The sequence below is a fragment of the Populus nigra genome, chromosome 9 (assembly GCF_951802175.1).
Source record: "Populus nigra chromosome 9, ddPopNigr1.1, whole genome shotgun sequence".
NCBI lineage: Eukaryota > Viridiplantae > Streptophyta > Magnoliopsida > Malpighiales > Salicaceae > Populus > Populus nigra.
Genome location: NC_084860.1, coordinates 560,958 through 581,147, shown reverse-complemented (window position 1 = coordinate 581,147; position 20,190 = coordinate 560,958). Strand labels below are relative to the sequence as shown.

General features: G+C 34.7%; 4 protein-coding genes across 6 annotated transcripts; 3 read left to right on the top strand and 1 right to left on the bottom strand.

The window, feature by feature from the left end:
- Positions 1 to 2,717: 2,717 nt before the first annotated feature.
- LOC133703747 (aspartic proteinase-like) lies at positions 2,718 to 7,947 on the top strand. 3 transcript variants are annotated; one of them, XM_062128382.1, is made up of 14 exons: positions 2,718 to 2,735; positions 3,455 to 3,828; positions 3,910 to 3,970; positions 4,409 to 4,503; positions 4,586 to 4,698; positions 4,785 to 4,953; positions 5,057 to 5,096; positions 5,295 to 5,359; positions 5,891 to 6,004; positions 6,138 to 6,202; positions 6,452 to 6,608; positions 6,759 to 6,878; positions 7,392 to 7,480; positions 7,610 to 7,947. In XM_062128382.1, exons 2-14 carry the CDS (start codon positions 3,463 to 3,465, stop codon positions 7,692 to 7,694), a joined length of 1,539 nt encoding a protein of 512 aa, XP_061984366.1. In that variant the 5' UTR covers positions 2,718 to 2,735; positions 3,455 to 3,462; the 3' UTR covers positions 7,695 to 7,947. The 3 variants fall into 3 exon arrangements, with proteins under 3 accessions (XP_061984366.1, XP_061984365.1, XP_061984364.1); XM_062128381.1 differs by lacking the exon at positions 2,718 to 2,735 and adding an exon at positions 2,746 to 2,835; XM_062128380.1 differs by lacking the exon at positions 2,718 to 2,735 and adding an exon at positions 3,272 to 3,296.
- Positions 7,948 to 11,967: 4,020 nt separating this feature from the next.
- On the top strand, positions 11,968 to 13,415 carry LOC133703092 (mitogen-activated protein kinase kinase kinase 18-like). Its single transcript, XM_062127508.1, has one exon. It carries the CDS (start codon positions 12,056 to 12,058, stop codon positions 13,412 to 13,414), a length of 1,359 nt encoding a protein of 452 aa, XP_061983492.1. The 5' UTR covers positions 11,968 to 12,055; the 3' UTR covers position 13,415.
- Positions 13,416 to 13,897: 482 nt separating this feature from the next.
- LOC133703576 (S-type anion channel SLAH1-like) lies at positions 13,898 to 14,759 on the top strand. The gene is given in 3 exon segments (XM_062128175.1): positions 13,898 to 14,226; positions 14,228 to 14,443; positions 14,547 to 14,759. Coding segments are annotated over 3 exon segments (753 nt in total). The 5' UTR covers positions 13,898 to 13,902.
- Positions 14,760 to 14,960: 201 nt separating this feature from the next.
- Positions 14,961 to 18,370, bottom strand: LOC133702729 (uncharacterized). The gene is made up of 2 exons (XM_062127063.1): positions 17,850 to 18,370; positions 14,961 to 15,672 (listed from the first exon to the last, which is right to left on the bottom strand). Exons 1-2 carry the CDS (start codon positions 18,133 to 18,135, stop codon positions 15,299 to 15,301), a joined length of 660 nt encoding a protein of 219 aa, XP_061983047.1. The 5' UTR covers positions 18,136 to 18,370; the 3' UTR covers positions 14,961 to 15,298.
- Positions 18,371 to 20,190: the final 1,820 nt, after the last annotated feature.

The following is a 20,190-nucleotide window of genomic DNA, read 5'->3' as shown; positions in this document are numbered from 1 at the left end:
ACTCAACAAGTAGGTAGTCTTCACTCACTGAAGCTAGCCATCCATCTCGCATGATCATTGCTTGAACATGTGAGTTGAAATTAATGGACTTGCTTGCAGGCAACAATTTAATTGGCTTCATAATGGCTTATGCTCAGTACTCATGCATTAATTGACGAAGGAGTGGGCCCTTTTTCTTTATTTATTTATGTTAAATTATTGAAATGTCTCCTATTCATGTAGTATGCACACACGTACAGTAAGAATGGAAAATAACAATAATTATTTTTGTGCTTTACATTAATATTTTTTGATTATTTTTATTATTTTTATATTTTGATTTTAAAAATAATTTTTTAAAAATAAAAAAAATATTATTTAATATTTTTCTAAATAAAAAATATTTTAAAAAATAACTACCATAACATTTTCAAGCTAAGTTACGGTAAGAAAGGTTCTAGTACCGGTGTTTAAATGGATTTATTTTAAGGAGAAATTAACGTTAGCTCGAAATCTTGATAGAATGGTAAGCTAGCTTAATAAAAAGATTTCAATATTGGTTTGTTAAAATTCAGGTTTGGATCTATCAACTTTTTCTTGTTCGTGCCCAATTTTTAAAGCATAACAAAGTTTGGTTATGGATATCATAGTTATCTGATCAAGTCTTAGTATCATATTATGAATTAACTCATCAACTTTATGGTTGATCATGAATCAAAATGGATTTTTATTTTGAAATAATATCGTTTTAATTTTTTTTAAAAATATAATATTATTTTTTTAAAAAAATATTATTATGGATAGAAATTTTAAAAATGCTTGGAATTGATTAAAATAAATCAATTAACTCCCGAGTTGATTTAACAAGTTGTGATCAAACTAACTTCCAACTCGATTTAGAAACAAAATTATTTCAAGTAAAGTTTGATAATTATACTAGATATCATATACATACGAAATAACATCAAATATTTTATAGCTTATTCCAATGTGTTTTATTTATTTATTTTTAGCATAGAAGATATATTGAAATTCAAGGTTAATTCATGATATCAAACTCAAAGAAATATAAAAAGAAAAACCACATACCATTGTCGTCACTTGATTCAAGCCAGAGACTTGTAAATGGAAGCAAAGTGTCGCGTGTAAAGGCAACCAAATTGCATGCTTAGCTGAGATGTCAGCTTCTCTCTTGTAACGCCACCCAGCATAACCCTTCGTCACGGTACCCACGCTCTTTTATCCCGTGAACCACCACGTCGGACAGCATCCCATCATGCCCTTAATCACCGTTCATCTCACGATCAACGGCTAATATGGATTGTGAAAAACCATCTAGTAAAGTATGGATCCCTTGTTATATGCTTTATTTTAGCTTGTTTTATGCCCTTGAATGAGGGCAAAGACGAGAATATCGTGCGTTTGGAACGTGGATTCCTAGATGGTTTAAGGGCGATTTTGGTCCTTGAAGCTAACGAACTCTCACAAATTGACCCCCATTTTCCCAGATATATACAGAAACGTCCTTGGACTTTGATTTTAGAATTATGGGCATCCCTTCATCATAGTCCATCCATATTAAAGTCTTTTAAATTTTTTTTCAACCTTGTTTAATCATGTAAAAACCTGTCAAATATGCCGATAATAGTCATAAATATTGGTATTACTTAGTAATATCATTTAGGGTTTGAATCACCATATACTGATGCAAGAAAAAAAATATTTCTTATTAATGCATTGGTTCAGCTATGAAAGATTTATAAAATATTTAATTAAAGTTCAACTTAGAAAAGATTTAGATCTTATTTGTTTTTGCAGTTTGAAAAAGTTTTTGCAAAAACTTGATTTGTTTTGCTTCAAATTAATTTATTTTAGATATTTTTAGACTATTTTGATATACTGATGTCAAAAATAATTTTTTTAAAAAATATTATTTTAATGCATTTTCAAATAAAAATTACTTTAAAAAACAACCGCTACCACAATGATAAACAAGTTTTTAGTCTTAGCACATGAAAGTTGATTTTATAATACCCTTATTGCAAAACCAAATAGAAAATGGAAGGTAATATTGCAATAATACTATAAAATCTTATTTTAAAACTTTTTTTTTCCTTATATGGCATAAGAGAATCTATCATTTTTTTTTAAAAAATAGATAATAATATATATTCAAACACACGACTATTTTCAGCTTCATATAGAAAATATAAGAACTAATCTTAATGATAATTATATTCAAGATTTTTAAACTAAATTTAGTAACTTAATTTGGAAATCTTGTATTGGAGTGGTTATTGAGTCAAACTTATATAATTAGCTTATAACTAATCAATTAATAAGACATTACTAGCTTATAAAAATATAACAAACTTGAATTAATTATACTATATAGTTATACTATATAATTAGCCTTATTATACTATATTATAATCTTTATTAGTGGACCAATCATAAGCTTAAAACAAGAAAACAAAAATAACATAAGGAGTACTGCAGCAAGCATACTCAACAGTTCCTCTCATTGTTCTGGGATAGAAAGTTTAAGGACTTAAGTGAGACTTGCTCATAATAAAAGGATTAGAATGTAATAAAACCAAATTACAAAGACCAAAAAGGGTTCAGCAGTCAGAACAATCCAAAATCAATGGTTAAAACCTATAGATTCTACACATTCAACAGCCAAGATTAAACCTTACACTTCGAAAGATACCAAGTAGCTTAGCTGGGCCCTTGTGAGTCTAAGAAGTTGACAGGTCAGTTCTCTCCTTGTTTCTATATATTCTCCTCTCTGCTCCTGTTCGGTCTCAGTGACACACACTATTTCTCCTTTTTCTTTTTGGCTTTTCAAAATCTGTGAGCATCTTTAAATTTTTCTTGATAACCTATTTTTATTAATGTGTTTTTGTGATTATTTTTTGTAAAAAGTTAGTTTATTTTTGCGTGGTGGTTGTTAATTTTTAACTTGTTTCTTTGTTTTGATTAACTTTTTTTTGTAAGTTTGATTAAAGCTGGCTGGAATTTGGATTATGCTGTTAAATTAGAGTTAGTTTGAGTCAGTTTGCTTCTCCTTTTGTGTACTGAAGTGGGTTTCAGAAAAGTTTCTGTCTTTGTTTTGGAATGAAGAGCTAGGTGCTGATTATTTTCTGCTTTGGTGTAGTTGAGGCTTGAATAGACATAAAGGGTTTGGAAGTTTTGATCTTTTACTTTATTAGTTTTCTAGAAGTGTAAACATTGAATAAAGAATTGAGCTTTACTTGAGCCAAGATCATGCAGTGGAGAACTGCTTGTTTCTGAGTGAAATTTCATGACTTTATGTTAGACTTTTGATTTATGATTATTGAACTTGATATTAGCCTTTTTCTTGATTTGGCATGTTAATCACTTTGGAATAATGTGATTGATCATATTGGTTATTGTGTTTTCTGAATTGGACTTCTTGTTTTTTTAAAATTTTGTTAATGTGAATTTACAGGTGTAAAAATGGGAGTGAACTTGAAATCAACTGGGGGGTTTGTGCTTCTTTCATTTTTGTTATTTGCTTTGGTATTATCCGAGTCAAATGATGGTTTGCTTAGAATTGGATTAAAAAAGGTGAAATTTGATAAGAACAACCGGATTGCTGCACGGCTTGATTCCCAAGAGGCTTTGAGAGCTTCTATTAGGAAGTATAATCTCCTTGGTAATCTTGGAGAATCTGAGGATACTGATATAGTTGCTTTAAAGAACTATTTTGATGCTCAGTACTATGGTGAGATTGGTGTTGGGACTCCTCCTCAGAAATTCACAGTGATTTTTGACACTGGTAGCTCCAATTTGTGGGTGCCATCATCTAAGTGCTATTTGTCGGTGAGTTTATGCATGTGTATTTTTTTTATGTTCGTTATACATGCGTATCAAATAGATTAATGGTTTCACTTTGCTATGCAGGTTGCATGTTACTTCCATTCCAAGTACAACTCTGGAAAGTCGAGTTCCTACAAGAAGAATGGTTTGGTTCCTTGATAACAAAGAATTTATTAATTTTTTTTTTTTTTTTTGCTGTTTGTTCTATAAGAAGAAATTTTGTCCTGTTAATTTGTATGTGGTGCATTGAAGTTTTATCAAGAATGTTTAGGTCCGTAGGAAATATGGAAATGCTGCATGTTAATTACTTTCTTAGGTATGTGGTTGTCATGATGAGCTGCTATGTGTATACATGCTAACATTAGCTAGGGACTAAGGATGCGATGCTATCATTATAATCCTAGGAACTAGGGATGCCATCATTGTAATCCGTAACCATACAATGCAGCACTAGCTACAATTTTTTAGTCTAAATCGCTTGTCATTCTGCAGTTGCATGAGCTGTTTGGCTGGGAAACTATCATTTGGGGTGATTACTCTTTTTTTTTGTTTGAAACTGAGTCTATTATGATGAATTTTGCAGGAAAAAGTGCTGAAATTCAGTATGGCAGTGGATCCATTTCTGGTTTCTTCAGTATTGATGCTGTCGAAGTTGGTAACCTGGTTGTGAAAGATCAGGTAATGTTGTGCCTTGCAACTTATTTGCATGTTATTACATGGTGTGATGAGTCTGTTCTCACTCCTGTTTTTGAATTTTAAGGAATTTATCGAGGCAACTAAGGAGCCTAGTATCACATTTTTGGTGGGCAAGTTTGATGGTATTTTGGGACTTGGGTTCAAAGAAATTGCAGTAGGAGGTGCTGTTCCAGTCTGGTACTTGTCTTATCTCTTAGTTCTCACTGATCATCTAAACCTTTTTTATGGTTTGTGTTTGAGTTGACATATTGCATTTTGAACAGGGACAACATGATTAAACAGGGTCTCATCAAGGAACCGGTATTTTCTTTTTGGCTTAACCGCAATGCGGATGATGAAGAAGGGGGAGAAATTGTATTTGGTGGGATGGACCCAAATCATTACAAGGGCAAGCACACATATGTTCCTGTGACACAGAAAGGCTACTGGCAGGTTGTTGGCTGTAACCTTTTCTTTTCTTGGAGTTCTAAATATATGTCATCTGTATTTTTCAATTATTTTTCTCATTTTGTTGTATCATAATTCCTGTTCATAGTTCGACATGGGTGATGTCATTGTTGGTGATAAATCAACTGGTATGTTCTCTCTCAGTACCTGCACTTTTTATATAGAAACTCACATATACCAGTAGGGCAAAGCTCTGTTAATAAGATATATTGTATATATCTACAGTGACAATTATCCTTTTGTCGTTATATATATGTGCTCTCTTGCATATGATTTATACTACCTCTCATTATATGGTCTGATTACCTAAGGATACTGCTATTCAGGGTATTGTGCTGGTGGTTGTGCTGCAATTGCGGATTCTGGAACTTCCTTGTTGGCAGGTCCAACGGTATGAACAATACTTCAGCTTGTTGGATGTGTACTTGTTGATATCTTATTCAGTACAATTTGATAGCTAACTGTTTAGCTATCCTATTTTTTGCCATTGGGTTGAAGTTATGTTGATTGCCTAGAACAGAATGGATGAAAATGTAAAGCTATTAATGCTTTTTATCCTGTGGGTTTGAAGATTTAAAGATGAGTTCATTCTCTAGTGTTTTCTTGCCCCTGCTCTGGATATAACTTCTGATATGGATTCTGACTTTGAATTGTACTTTCATATGGTGGCTTTTAATGTGATTTTTTTTGTAATTTTTTCAATGTACCTGGAATATCTTGACAATGTTCACTTTTGTCATTTGACCTAGCAGTCTAATAGGCTTTGAAGACTCTAAAGTTGGGGCATGGACTTTGAAAATAATAAATTTTGATTCAAAGCATTTATAGGAAAAGTGAGAATCTTTTATGATGGAGGTCCATGATTCTGCTGTCAATTTTCTTGTGCATAAAATATTTCGGTGGTCTCTGTTATTTTTTTCAGGCTATAATTACCATGATAAATCATGCCATTGGAGCCTCTGGAGTGGTTAGCCAGCAATGCAAGGCTGTAGTTTCACAGTATGGGGAAGTCATTATGGATTTGCTTCTGTCCGAGGTGATACTGGCCGGCCTTGTATTTCAGATGTTTGATTTCTGAAACCCTGGCTGAAAAAAATCTTACGTGAGAAAATGGGTGTAGTCAGCATCTTTTTATGGATTTGTTTGTGTTCCTTCGTATGTATTTACAGGTACAGCCAAAGAAGATCTGCTCTCAAATTGGACTCTGCACATTTGATGGAATCCATGGCATAAGGTTGGGCTCTAAAGATGTTCTCTTCTTATGCTTATGCTTTCACAATTTTACTGGGAGGCATAACTTTTTCTCCTGGATAATACCCCCTTCTGCTACTTTTTTTAATAAGTAGAAGAAAATTCATGAACGTAAACCCAATTTCATGGAAGCGAATTCTTGCCTCCATGCATGTTGCTGCTTTTGTTACTAGAAAGGTTTACTGTGTGTTGTGAATAGGCAGTTAACTTAGAGGTTTGTGATTTTGCTTAGCATGGGCATTCAGAGTGTGGTGGACGAGAGCAATGACAAGTCATCTGGTGTTCTTGGTGATGCTACGTGCTCTGCTTGTGAAATGGCAGTTTTCTGGATGCGAAGCCAGCTTCAGCAGAACCAGACACAAGATCGTGTATTGGACTATGCCAATCAGGTGAATTAAATGAATTTGTACTTTATCTATTAACCACTGCAAAAAATTATTGAACTTCATCAATCAGGTGTGATACATGCATTGTTCCCTAATAATTGTTTGGGCCTTGTGGATATGCTTCTCTTGCTGATGCCTTTGATAATTTCACAGCTCTGTGAACGTGTTCCAAACCTGACAGGACAATCAGCTGTTGACTGTGGAAGTGTTCTTTCAATGCCTAGAATTGCCTTCACCATTGGAGGCAAAGAGTTTGAGCTTGCCCCAGAGGAGGTATGGCAGCTGAATCCAGTCTTACCGTTCATGCTATCGAGGGATATTTCCCTTTTTTTTCCTATTTCCTTGAAATTATGCATTTTTAACTGATTTTAAAATACACAAGTTGGTGAAATGCAACCATCTATTCATCTTAATAATGAGGTATCACTGACTGCAACATTGTGATGTTTTGATTCATTGTTGCAAACATTCTTCTAAGAACTGCCACTTGTGCTAGGATGATAGTCTTTATGGACATTTTAACAGGACTATATTAATGTAATTATATTTGGATAGATATCTATAGTCTAAAAGTTTATATCTAGTAGTAATGGCGTATTGTCCAACAAAGGCCTCAGGAAGAATTTGGATACAGCCCAACTTTCCTCCATAGGAGCATGAAGTGCTCCTATTGAATATGCAACACAACTTACTATTACATGAATCAATGCCCCTTAAATGTGCTAAATATATCAAACGTGTATATTAATTCGTAGAACTGATGCCTCTTTCCTGCTTCATGATCAGTACATTCTCAAGGTTGGCCAAGGTTCAGCCGCCCAGTGCATCAGTGGCTTTACTGCGTTGGATATACCTCCTCCTCGTGGACCTCTTTGGTATATTATTTCTAATCAAACCTTCTTAAGGATTCTAGAACTAGTTTTGCTTGCTTTATCACCTTATCCATGCTCATAGATGGTCATAATGTTCCTTTTAATCTCACTTAATGATCTTTCACAATCCAGGATACTGGGAGATGTTTTCATGGGACGCTACCATACTGTCTTTGATTCTGGAAAGCTTAGAGTTGGATTTGCCGAGGCAGCTTAAAGTTATTGTCTTTGGGGTCCTTGTCTCAAATTCCTCCCCTTTATCAACTAATATGTAATGTAGGGAGTCACTGGCGAATATGAAAGTGCTGGCCCCAGCTTTAAATAAGTAGTTTTTCTTGTAGATATTCGCTTGCTTGCCTCCTTCTATCAAGTTTTAGTAGCAGAGATTGATGCAGTAGAGAGTGACATGAAGTGAATGTGGGTTTAAGTTCCGTGTGCCCTTCCCCCCCTTAATCCATGCAGTTATCTGAGCTCTTGTCCAAGTTATTTCATAATCTATCTTAAGCGTAGAGGGCAAGGAATAAATGGCCTTGGACAGTGAGGTTAAATTTAAATCGATATATTTCCAGCAGGCTCATGGAAATGACTAATGCTTTTCTGGCATGGTTATAATATCTTAGATTTACAGGTACATTGATTTGGAAAGTTTTAATCTGTTAGGTTTAGGTTGGTATCAGACTCTTGCTTCCAGTCTTCTCTCTTGTCATAATCTTTCTAGTTTTTTTCATCTCGAGGACAATTGTTTCTATATTTTTTTTCCTAGTTTCACCAGAGATGTTAAAGCATGAATATAGCTTTGTGGGGGCATGGAAAGTGAGTCTAGTTTATGGGAAATGCCACTCCATTACCGATAATAGCTCCACTAAATAATGGCATTGCAAGAACTTAAAATGGAACAATCCACTTGAGAGCTATTATAACCATCTGCATTACATGTTGATTTCGTATTAAGAAAGGGTTTGGTTTATGTTCATTTTGCCTGTGTTTGGTGAATAGTGGTTTATGTTCATTTTGCCTGTGTTCGGTGAATGGTCGTCGGACCAGGTCTAGACTAGACCAACTTGGAATAAGGTTTGGGATAATGGGTTATTATGGACTGGGTTAATATCAATTTGGGTCAAGCCTCAAGTTATGAGTTTTTTAGATCAAATAACCGGGCTGAATTTAGTTTAGTAACTATGGTTTGGTGTGGAGACAGCATGTGTTTGGTGTGTATAGAACCATCAGCTGGTTCTTGTCGGATGTCCGATCTCTTCCTCCATCAAGATTCGAGTCTTGCTCGCTAAACATGTCACAAGAATTTCCATGTATTCGAGTGTTGTTTGCTCACCAAACACGTCTCATGAACTTCTATATAGAATAGGGATGAGCTCACGTGTTCTTCAATGCTCTTCCTGGCTTACTGCTCCCAATCAACCAAATCATGCCACTTTTCATGTACACATATTGTCTGGTCACCAAAGCACTGAGTGTCCGCACGCGTGCTGCCTCCCCAACTGCCAGTTCTGATGGTCCTTTTCTTGGTAGTTAAGCACGAAAGAAATTGGCAGGTGAGGTTGAAAGTGAGGTAGAAAGACAAGACAGGCATGCAAAATATGTTTCTTAACAGTCGAAAGCACTTCCTGTAGTTATCGGATAGTCCAAGAGTGAAGACTAAGATCACTCTGTCAAAGAAACCGCACTGCCTTGCTATGGTCAATTATTGATAGAATCTTTTTTTTTTTTTTTTGATGATGCATGTTAAGTTTAATGATCAAAGGTAATTGCTCTACCAGATCTGGACAAATACATGGATATTCAATTCCTCGGTCAATGGTTGCTACTGGCTAAAAGGCAATGGCACAACCCGACAACGGACAACAGGCATTGATGTAACTCTTGATTTTTGTAATGAAAAACCTGAAAGCATAAAAAATGTCATCCCACTCCTGGAAGGGCAGGTAGCAACATAGTAGGTGGATGTCGCCATATATGGTTTTCAGTACCTTATAACACGTTTTCTGAATTTAATTTAATTTAATTTATAAAAGTAAATCAGAATATCAACTCTTCTTATTTACAAATATAAAACTATCTTTTTTTTTAAAAAAATAACATTGTTTTCAAGTAAAATTTAAAAACAAAGTAATAAATTCGAGTTAACTCATCTTATCTTCTCTAGTGATTCTTGAGGCCTGCGATCCATTTATGTCATAATACACAGAATATATCTAAACAGCTCAGACAATTAGCTTTCTGTTTCATCTCCTAGCCGGAATTTTATTCTTTTGCTAGCTTTTTCTCACTTTTTTTTCCGCCAAAAAGCATGGAATGATACTAAGACAGCCGCCGGCTGTCCTGAAAACTTGTCAGCACATAGAAATTGCACCTGTGATCTTTGCTATTACAGTTGGTTGCTCTCTCGACAACTATCACTCTGCCAGCCAGCCCCTCTTAATCCCCTCTAGTTTTTTTCTGTTATAATCTTGTAATACACGCCTCATCCATTTCTTTTCCAATAAAAATACTTGTGATAATAACAAGTATTAGAGATATATTAAATTAATCATATCGATAAGATATATCATATCAATACTAGTTAAAATATTAGATTTAAACTTATCGAGTTTTTTTCATAATGTAATTCAAATCGAGATTAATGATGTCAACTCACCCTCGCCATTAATCTAGGAAATAAATCCCAGTGAGAGTTTATACCTTTATGCATGATTGGTGAACTTCACAAGAAATGTTTTTCCTTGCATGTGAAGGAAAGCAATCAAAATCTAACTTTGTGAGTTCCAAGTATGAATGGCATCATCCTGAACAGCTACAACGTCTCTTCAAGAGGCTCGAATGTATCCTTGCTGTGTAAGGATCTTTCACTCCACTTTATGTAACTTTAATTTACACCCATTATCCATTGATCATCAGAACTAAAATGAAGAGTTTGATCTTTACTTTGAGAAGAACACGTACGTTAGACACATGCACAGACAACTCATGGGTCCCAAACCCTTTACCGAAAGCCAAAGTATAAGAGCTGAAAGGGAGAGATATAGTGAAGCCAAGGGATTGGTGGTTGGCACATGAAGAAAGCAACTTAACAGTTTGTGTTCCTTGAAAGGAACGTATGATGGATACCATAAGAGTGCACAAAGCAAGGAGTCATCCTCCTAAAAAGATATCCTCGTAAAAAAAAAATATCATTAGCCAATTAAAAATTTCTATATAAAAAAGATTTTAATTCTGAAGGATATAGTTTAACTAGTCAGATCTTGAGTTTTTTTTTTCAGAAATCATCAATTCGAGTGCCATAACTTTCTCAGAATCACTAGAGACTTATCTGGTCGTTAACTTCAGGATCTCAGAAAATTAATCAAAGTGCATGTAAATTAATCCGAACACCTATAATTACAAAAAAAAAAAAATACCATGTCAAGAGCAAATACCATAACCAGCTAATCAATAATTAATAAATTGTTCTAATATGTTCATATAAACTAAGAAAAAATTAGGGTTTGAGAGAATACAGAAATAATTAATGTGTTTTTTGGATCACATATAAAAAATTCTTAATCTAACCATAATGGTGAATGTTTTCTCAGATCTTATTCAAATTATAGTGACCAAAACCATTTTTTGAAAAAAAAAAAAACACTTCACATTTTAATATATATGAGAAACATCCATTAAACTCAAATCAATACCATTATCATCGAGAATCATTAATTTTCAACAGCAACCATTTTGATCCAATAATAGCTCCCTTCCATGCTCACTATCTTTGCTCATAAATGATTGCTAGCTGGAAGAATATTCCTTGACCAAATTAATTAGCATTGGATCCATGAACGTGGAGAGAGTCATTACAAAATAAAACCCTAATTATATTGACTTTTACTGCAAATTAATTATGAACTCTCTCCAACTTATAATCAATATTTATCTAGCTAGGTTCAATGTATCAATAACATGGCATTATTGGAGGTTTACCTTCTCATTGTCTATTACCATTAGAGAGACTTCAATTTCAAATTAGTCAATAATTAACAATGGAGATTAAGCTTAAATTAATCCACTTATCCAACCACCTCTTATCGACCAATCAACCTCTCTAAAGAATAGAATATCCCGTGCGTTTGTGCCATATCCATTGTATGATCCCACACTCTTTCACAAAGATGTAATCACCACAAATCATGCACGTTCTCACGTGGTGTCTCGTGAACAAAGCATAATGCGTAGCTAAGCTAAGCTAAGCTAAGCTCAGCGTCAGGATTAAGCAATTGGGCTTCAAAAGCCGGCCAAAGCTTGCAACCCACCCGCTTCTCGACACGTGGAAGCGTCTTGTTTAGAGAGAGAGAGAAACGGCGGCCGCCCATTGGCCACAAAATAAATATGCTAAAATAAAGTTTAATGAAGAAAGCAATGTTTCTTGCATTAAAGCCAAACGTACCAAACCAGACGCATAAACTACAGTTTGCATATGTGCTGTGTGTGTGTATATATATAGAATATAACTACCAATGCAAACAATTCAGCAAGCATAATACACATTCTTTAAATTTTGTCAGACCCCCCACCTTTCTCTCCAAAATGGACTGGACTAGAGGCCAAACCATTGGCCATGGCTCCTCGGCCACCGTCTCGATGGCCAAGGCCAACCGGTCCGGTCAAGTCTTTGCGGTTAAGTCAGCTGAGCTATTGAAATCGGAGTCTCTCCAAAGAGAGCAAAGTATTCTTTCAACATTGAAGTGTCCACAAATTGTGGTGTACAAGGGGTGTGACATTACTAACGAGAATGGTAAGTTGTTCTATAATCTTTTCTTGGAGTACATATCCGGTGGCACGCTTATCGATGCGATTCGGGAGGGCGGAGGCTGTCTCGACGAGGCTATGATCAGATTGTATGCCCGGACGATTTTGCTTGGCCTTGAGTACCTTCATTGTAATGGTATAGTGCATTGTGACATTAAGGGTCATAATATTTTGCTCACCGGTGATGGGGCAAAAATTGCTGATTTGGGTTGTGCTAAGAGGGTTGATGAGGTGTCGGGGGATATTGATTTGAAAGCGACAGCGCCAATTGCAGGCACTCCGCTTTACATGGCACCTGAGGTGGCGCGTGGGGAGCACCAAGGGTTCCCTGCTGATATCTGGTCTGTCGGGTGCACCGTTGTTGAGATGGCTACCGGACAAGCTCCATGGGTGAATGTCTCAGACCCAGTTTCAGCCCTTTACCAAATTGGGTTTTCAGGTAACGTGCCAGAGATTCCAAGCTTCATGTCTAAGCAAGCCAAGGACTTTTTGAGCAAGTGCCTGAAGAGGGACCCAGGAGAAAGGTGGTCAGCCAGTGAACTGCTTAAGCATGATTTCATTACCGAGGAGCCAAATTCTGCTTTGAAGGAGATTATTAGCAGCACAAATGTGGACACTCCAACATGTGTACTGGATCAAGTCTTATGGGACTCGATAGAGGAGTTAGAGACAACTTGGGATTTGTCCCAAGAAAGCCCTTCGGTCTCTCCAGTTGAAAGAATCAAGCAATTGACTGAAGGCAATGGAGAAGTGCCCAATTGGTCATGGGATGATACTTGGATCACAGTAAGAAGCAACGAACAAGAAATTGTTCCTTGTAGTGAGGATTATAACTTAGCATATGCTAGTGGCCACATTGGCCATAGTGGGGCAGAGATAACTTGGGCTAGCATGGAATATGACTTTGTCTTTTTTCTTAATGAACTCACGTATATTAGTGGGAAGAAGACTAGCAGTAGTGGTAGTTGTGGCGATGGTAGCAGGCATAAAATATTATTGATGCCCTGTGAAGGTAGAAAAGGTGCTTTATGTGGCTGTTCAAATTTTTTGAAGGAAATAAACTTCGGTTTTCTACATGGCAATGCTTGCACATGGTTGTTTAAAAATACATATTTCCTCACAAATCACAGTTGTTAAATTATTATACCAATAACAAAATATTAAAAAAAATTAAATAATGTTGATGTAATGAAAAGGACATTGACATAGGTTATTTCCAACTAAGAACTTATTTAACCAAGTCCGAGTGAATTGAAATAGTTTAATTGATTAGTAAAATTGATTATACCATTAATTATTATAAATTGATTAGTGATTATTATTGTAAATTTTAAGCTATCTCTTTCCCATAAGCAAATTGGAACACCATTGACATTTGTCACAGCCCGCCATGAAAAGCTAGCTAATTAGCTCTTTTCAATGCATTAATTCTCTTGTTTTTCCCAGCTATGAAGCTTCATTTCTTTTATTTTCCATTAGTCCCTCAAAAGAATACACATAACATTTATGTGCTACTTGTGCAAAGGAAGCCAAATGTAAGACTTTATGCAGCACGTACAAATTTTCTTTTGCTATAGTGGCTTGCACATCTAATACAAATTTCCCTCCCTTATCTGTGATCTGAAATGTTTTTTCACTCTAACTTGGTGACGGAAGAGTTCTTTCACTATATAGGAGTTAACTACTTGTATGCTCCATGGATTTCATGGCTTTTGTTGCTTCAATCGTCACTGATATCAGTTTCAAAGATTGTTCCCTATTTTGTTCTTTGTTGCTCCTATGCTATTCCTGTTGTGATGCTTGATATGAAAATCTATGGACAGTGGTTTACAACAGAGAAGAAGTTTCTATCCACGCTTGCAAATCCGACTTGCCAGATATCAGTAATAGGGAACTTGGTGGTTGCAAGGACAGCATCACAGATGAGGTGGAAAGAAAGTGCTATTTGCATTTTTTCCCCTTGGCATCTTACATTTCTTAGTGCTCTTTGTTACACTTTATCAGCGTTTTTCAGGTGGGAATAGCTTTCCTGCACTGTTGAGGCCTGTATTCTTCTTGTTCTTTGCTGCACCAAGCACGGCAAGTTTAGCTTGCTCCATTTCTAGAGCTTTTGATACTGCCTCAAAGATGCTGTCCTTTCTCTCTTTGTTCCAATTCATGCCTCTGGCAAGCTACGTTCAAAACTAGGGCTGTGACAATACCATATTTGTTCTGTGTGATGAAAAGTTTGCTTCAAATCTAATTTATCATTCTCTATGCTGTGTAACAGGCTTGTAGGCCAGTTCTTTTCAAGAAATCAATGAGAAAATTGAAGGTTGCGTGGTGGGCTTATTCATTCACATTAACACTCCTGGCATCCGTTTCTGCTGAATATGCAAACGAGGTTAAAGGTCCTATAGCATCAGCAAAAGATGCTTGTTTTATCTGCACTATCAGTTCCGATCTTCCTTGGCTTGATGGTACTCGCCGTAATAAACACTGATAGGGATCTCCGTGAAAATGATCCTGCGCTCAATTTTAAGAACTGATAATTTTTCCAGTATTTCAAAAACAATACCTTGAGGTTAAATTAATCATAATCAATTGTAAACACAAATCATAATTACAGATCAAAGTTTGAGTCTCACTTTTGTCAATTCATCACTGGCCTAAAAAAAGTTAGCCCGACTCACCAGGACAAATATTCAGAAACAAGAGAATATCAGCAGTATTTGTTCTCTTTAACAAAAATCCATGTTGGGAAAAAAACATACCAGAATTTCTGCTGACAAAATACATCCCTTCTTTTTCAGCGTCAAGCTCTACATTTGAATTGAACTTAACACAAAATGAGAACCTATTTTTACACTCCTTTTCTCTGCTTTTCAATTTGTCTTTTTCTCCACACTTACAGGCTTACAACAATGCATGGATGGCAATTAAACCCTAACTATGAAACCCATCAAGAAAATCCCCAGTAATAGTATGAGAAAAAAAAAGACTGAAGATAAAAAGGTTATTTGACAAGCGGGGCTCAGTTCCTCAAGTATTCTTCTTGCTAGTTGAACGTGAAAATCTCAAGTCCAGAGATTGCAACTGGCTCCTTAGGTTCTGGTTCTCTTCAAGCAAACGATCATACTCAAGAAGGAACCCTTCAGATTGCTTACTTAGAGCAACTGCATTGGCTTCTGATGTATTTACCTCCTTTGTCTTGATTTTCAATTCAGATTCCAGCTGTTTAAGTTTTTCTCGCAGTGTGGATGCCTCTGCTTCTAATGCTTTGGTCTCCTCAACCTTCCCATCCTCAAAACTTCGATTTTGTTTCTTCACATCCTCCATGGTCTTCCTCCTCACACGGAGTTCTCTAATATAATGGTGCAGTCGGTCTATCATTAGTCCAAGAAAAAGGATGGAACCTGCACATAGTTATCTCAAGTTTATACAAATTGAAGTGCGAAAAAGGTCTCTAGAAACAAGGAATTCTCAAAAGTAAATTGCCTAGTCTATCAACTCAAAAAATAAAATACAATAAAATAAATGATTTAGAAACAGACAAGACTCACTTCTAAAAGTGCTGCCCAGAAAAGATATATTTCTCAAGAGAAAGCACTTGCACCACTCCCTTTAAACATTATTCACAGAAATACGGTTTCCAACACTACATTCTAGAAGATTCTTGAACAAGTTCACTGGAAAGCTATTCTAAAAATACAAGAAAGAGATCGCATGGCATAACAGTCATTTTAAATTAAGGTAATAGTCATTCTGGGACTGTGCAGAAGTTCATAGCATGTTGAATATTACATCTTGCGTAACAAGGTTTCCTTCGCACAATTTACTGCCAGTAAATGGCGAGAGAGAAGAATCAGAAGAGGGATGATGCCAACCGCCAAGTGTAAAAGCTTGATAACAGCAAATGTTCAGAAATGAAAACAGATACTTGAAGTTACAAAATTGGATTATGACCAAGGTGTTGCAAAGCATCTGAAGCACAGCATTCTGAAATGAAAAACTTATGGTTGAAAAACAGCATGTTGAATTTTATTATAACTGAGGGACAGCATTTTGAAATGAATAGATATTGGAAGTTATATAACCCACCTTCAGCTTATAGTTATTTGCATTTATAACCATAATCAGTGTACAATAGACCAGAGCATGTATAATGGGGAAACAAATTAGTACAGCTGAAGAGAACTCCATTGGTGTAAGAAGATGCAATATTTGAAAGTACTTTTGCATATATATGATTCAGGATGTTCTAAGTTTGACATCCCAAGGGAACCATAGGTATGCAAGGCATGACACATGCATAGACCAGAGCACGTATAATGGGGAAAAAGTTCGTACAGCGGAAGAGAACTCCATTGGTATTAAAAGATGCCATATTTGGAAGTACTTTTACAGGTATATGATTAAGGATGTTCTAAGTTTGACATCTCAAGGGAACCATAGGTCTGCAGGGCATGACACATGCATAGAAAGGTACGATATCATTTTTTTTTTATTAACATGGGTGTCCGGACCAACTTGCTTGCACCTCGACTAATCCCACGGGCACTGAAGTTAACGACAATATCATTGCTTCACTATATAGAAGTGCTATAATGAGAAAAAAATCACCATGTATTGCTCTTTATTTAAAGTTTCCTAGTGACGGCATTCTTTTCTTCTTTTTTCTTGTAAAGGAAAAGCACATTTTTTCCACCTTATGGCATTACTATAGCATCAAGGCAGAGTTCAACCATCTATAACTTAAAAAGCAGAGGAACACGTGAAGACATCAATGCCATTCAAAATGATTTTCCTCATCAAATAAGTGTCACATGCTGTCTTTAAGAGCTTGATCACAGCAGTAAAGAAAGAATCACTTAATGGAAAGGCATCGATGCCATTCAAAATGATTTTCCTCCATCAAATAAGTGTCACACGCTGTCTTTAAGAGCTTGATCACAACAATAAAGAAAGAATCACTTAATGGACACTCTCCTAAAATCATGAGCAAAGAGGTCCAAATCCAAAGTCCTCCCTTGATCTAACAAGGAAAAACATAATATTTGGACTCCATTTGCTAAAGGTCAATCAAAATTCAGACATTGGAGTTATGCAACTCAAGATATTCTTTTCTTCCGCGGCACTAATTGCTTGATGATTTATCTTCCATAATGATGGAGGATACAATGCTATCTTTCTAAATTCTAAAAAACCTAGCTAATAATAAAGATGGTCAAATCAAATGCCTCATTCATCACATCATTCAACATTCATGATTTGAAGAAAGAAAGAAAGAAACCTCAATTTCACAAGCAAAACTCAAAAACAAATCTCTAATTTAGGTATCATTCTTCAGCGTTATATCATTCTTCAGCGCTAACAATGGATCTAAGATATCTCCAATCCAAAATGAAATAGCAATTTTTCTCATCAAATCAGATAAATTATCAGCCCCACCAAACCAATCACAAACATATCAACGAAATCAAATCTTCAGCACACAATCCAATCACATTACATTAACCCCACAAAGCTGAAAGCTTTAACAAAACAAAAAAAAATAAAAGCAAAAATAACTCAAGAAACCAAGAATTGTTACCCATAAGAGTAGCCTCCAGCAGATGTTTAGCCAGAAGAACCTGGTCTGTAGGATTAAAAGCACCACCATCATCGATCCAACGTTTCTGGATCTTCACCATACTATAAACACTTGACATTAAAACCACAAACACTGTCCCTGCAACTGTCTTAACCATGACTGGTCCCCGCCCTCTCTTGACTCGATCCAAGCTCATTATCAACAACTTCCTTAATGGGGTCTTGAAAACAAATAACAATATCATTGCCATCTCTGAAAATATCACTGTAAACAAAAGCTGAATCATTTTTTAGAGTTCTTTTCTAGCAAAGGTTGAGTATTTTGTGTAAAATTTTAAAAAGATCGAATCTTTGGGTGTCCAGGATCAAGAATTTTTTGGGTTCGAGGTATTTATAGCAATGAAGATGATGATCAAAGAAAGGTTACAGAGATCACGTAAAAGAAGAGGTTTTTATTGAATGGAATGGAGAAAGAGATGGTGGGTTTTCTATTTCTTAGTATTAATGAGAATAATTTTGAAGTCTCCTTTGAAATGCCTTTTCTTTTTTTTGATATGTGAAGGTAGAAATTTATATAGTCCTTGTATCTTTTAAATTTAGTCAAATTAATCCTTTACTCTGAATCGAGACACATAAATCCTTCCAATATGAGAGTGTTTCATTTTAGGGCTTCTACTTCTTATTATTAGATTTAAGGTATAATATTTCTATGATGAAAACATTACGCAAATATCACAAGTAAAATTATAAATTCAAGCCATTAACACTTCATAGTAAAGTCTTTTGAATAATATTTAGTTAAATCAACTTTTTATTTCTAGATCAAATTAAATTATTTATTTTTATTTATCATTAATAGAAAATCTCAATATAAAATCTACATGCACAATATTTGCATATTGATGGCTAAGTGCTATATATATATATATATATATATATATATATATATATATATATATATATAGAGAGAGAGAGAGAGAGAGAGAGAGTTATAGTTATTAAAATTGAATTGAATTAATTGATTAAATCAATAAAAAAATTATTTTGAATTGATCTAAGACAAAGTTATGAATTATTTGTGCAATTGACTCAATAAAAAATACTTGAAACGGATGGATTGGTTAAAAAATCTAATCAAAGTAATCAAGAATTGTATTGAACCAGGTTAAACCAAGTAAAGTCAACTTATCATATGTTTCTTGATAAAAAAAACAAAAAAACAAAATATTTATAGATGATGTTGAACTGAATCCAATTGAATTGCTGGTTGAATCAGCTAGCCAATGAATGGGCACCTTAAAGATTCAAGCTCTAGGTCAATTCTGATAGACGAGCATTAATAGATCAATTTAATATAAAGTGTAAACTTAAAGTAAGAGGATCAAATTGAATAAAATAGTTTAGATATGTGATTTGACTAAATGTTAAAATGTGATGGACTCCCTGCGATTTTTGTACTAAACAATTTAATTACATGTTTTTTACTCGTAAGAATTCCCCGTTGGAACATGAAAAAACGAGTGTCCTTTTTCCTTCACTACAATGGTTTCCTTCCTTTTCTTCTTTGCACCCCACTATACTTCTTGAACGTTTCTTGCATTTAACTTGTAATCTAAGAATTCTTTTTCTTTTTTTTTTTTAAGTTTGATCACTACTTTATACCATAACGCTAAGCTGCAAATTAAATATTTTTTTGTTAGAGAATTGTTTGATATTTGTTTTTCAACTTAGCCTAGCATATTAGTTTAGTTTTAAAATCTGTAGGCTCAACTTATTGTTTTGATCGGATTAAAATTAAATTACATAAAAATTATTATAATATCATTAAGTTGATTTGACAGACCTAAAAATAACTTGAAAAACTAATAAAAATATGATTTAATTTTTTAAAAAAATCAAGATGAATATTTTTTAAAATATTAAAACAATAACATATTAGATATACCAACTTCATAGCTTAACCTAGCAAATTTACTATTGAAGTTATAAACTCTACTGAGTTTAATAACTTTATTTTTTAAAATATTAAGACAATGACATATTAGATATACCAGCTTCATGGTTTAATCTAACAAATTCACGATTCAGGTTATGAATTCTATTGAATGTAATAACTTTATCTTTTTAAATTATTTCTTGCTTAATTATACAATTACAAAAATAAATGCTTAATGCAAGAAAAAGGAACCACTTCCTTCACGGTGAAGGAATTGAGTTGGCACCCCAACTCTTTTTTATGCAGAAAGTAATGTTTATGTATTTATAAGAAGGAAAAATGAAATACAAATCATAAGATTTTGTGGGACTTTTGTCAATGAATTGATGAAATACCTACGATCGAA

Bases quoted from the DNA above. Each gene is read 5' to 3' on its own strand.
- LOC133703092 (XM_062127508.1), top strand. From the start codon at position 12,056: ATGGACTGGACTAGAGGCCAAACCATTGGCCATGGCTCCTCGGCCACC.
- LOC133702729 (XM_062127063.1), bottom strand. From the start codon at position 18,135: ATGATTCAGCTTTTGTTTACAGTGATATTTTCAGAGATGGCAATGATA. The intron at 15,673-17,849 runs GTAACAATTCTT...AACTATGTGCAG, and splicing joins GCTGGAGGCTACTCTTATGG to GTTCCATCCTTTTTCTTGGA.
- LOC133703747 (XM_062128380.1), top strand. The intron at 3,829-3,909 runs GTGAGTTTATGC...TTTGCTATGCAG, and splicing joins CATCTAAGTGCTATTTGTCG to GTTGCATGTTACTTCCATTC. The intron at 5,097-5,294 runs GTATGTTCTCTC...ACTGCTATTCAG, and splicing joins TGTTGGTGATAAATCAACTG to GGTATTGTGCTGGTGGTTGT.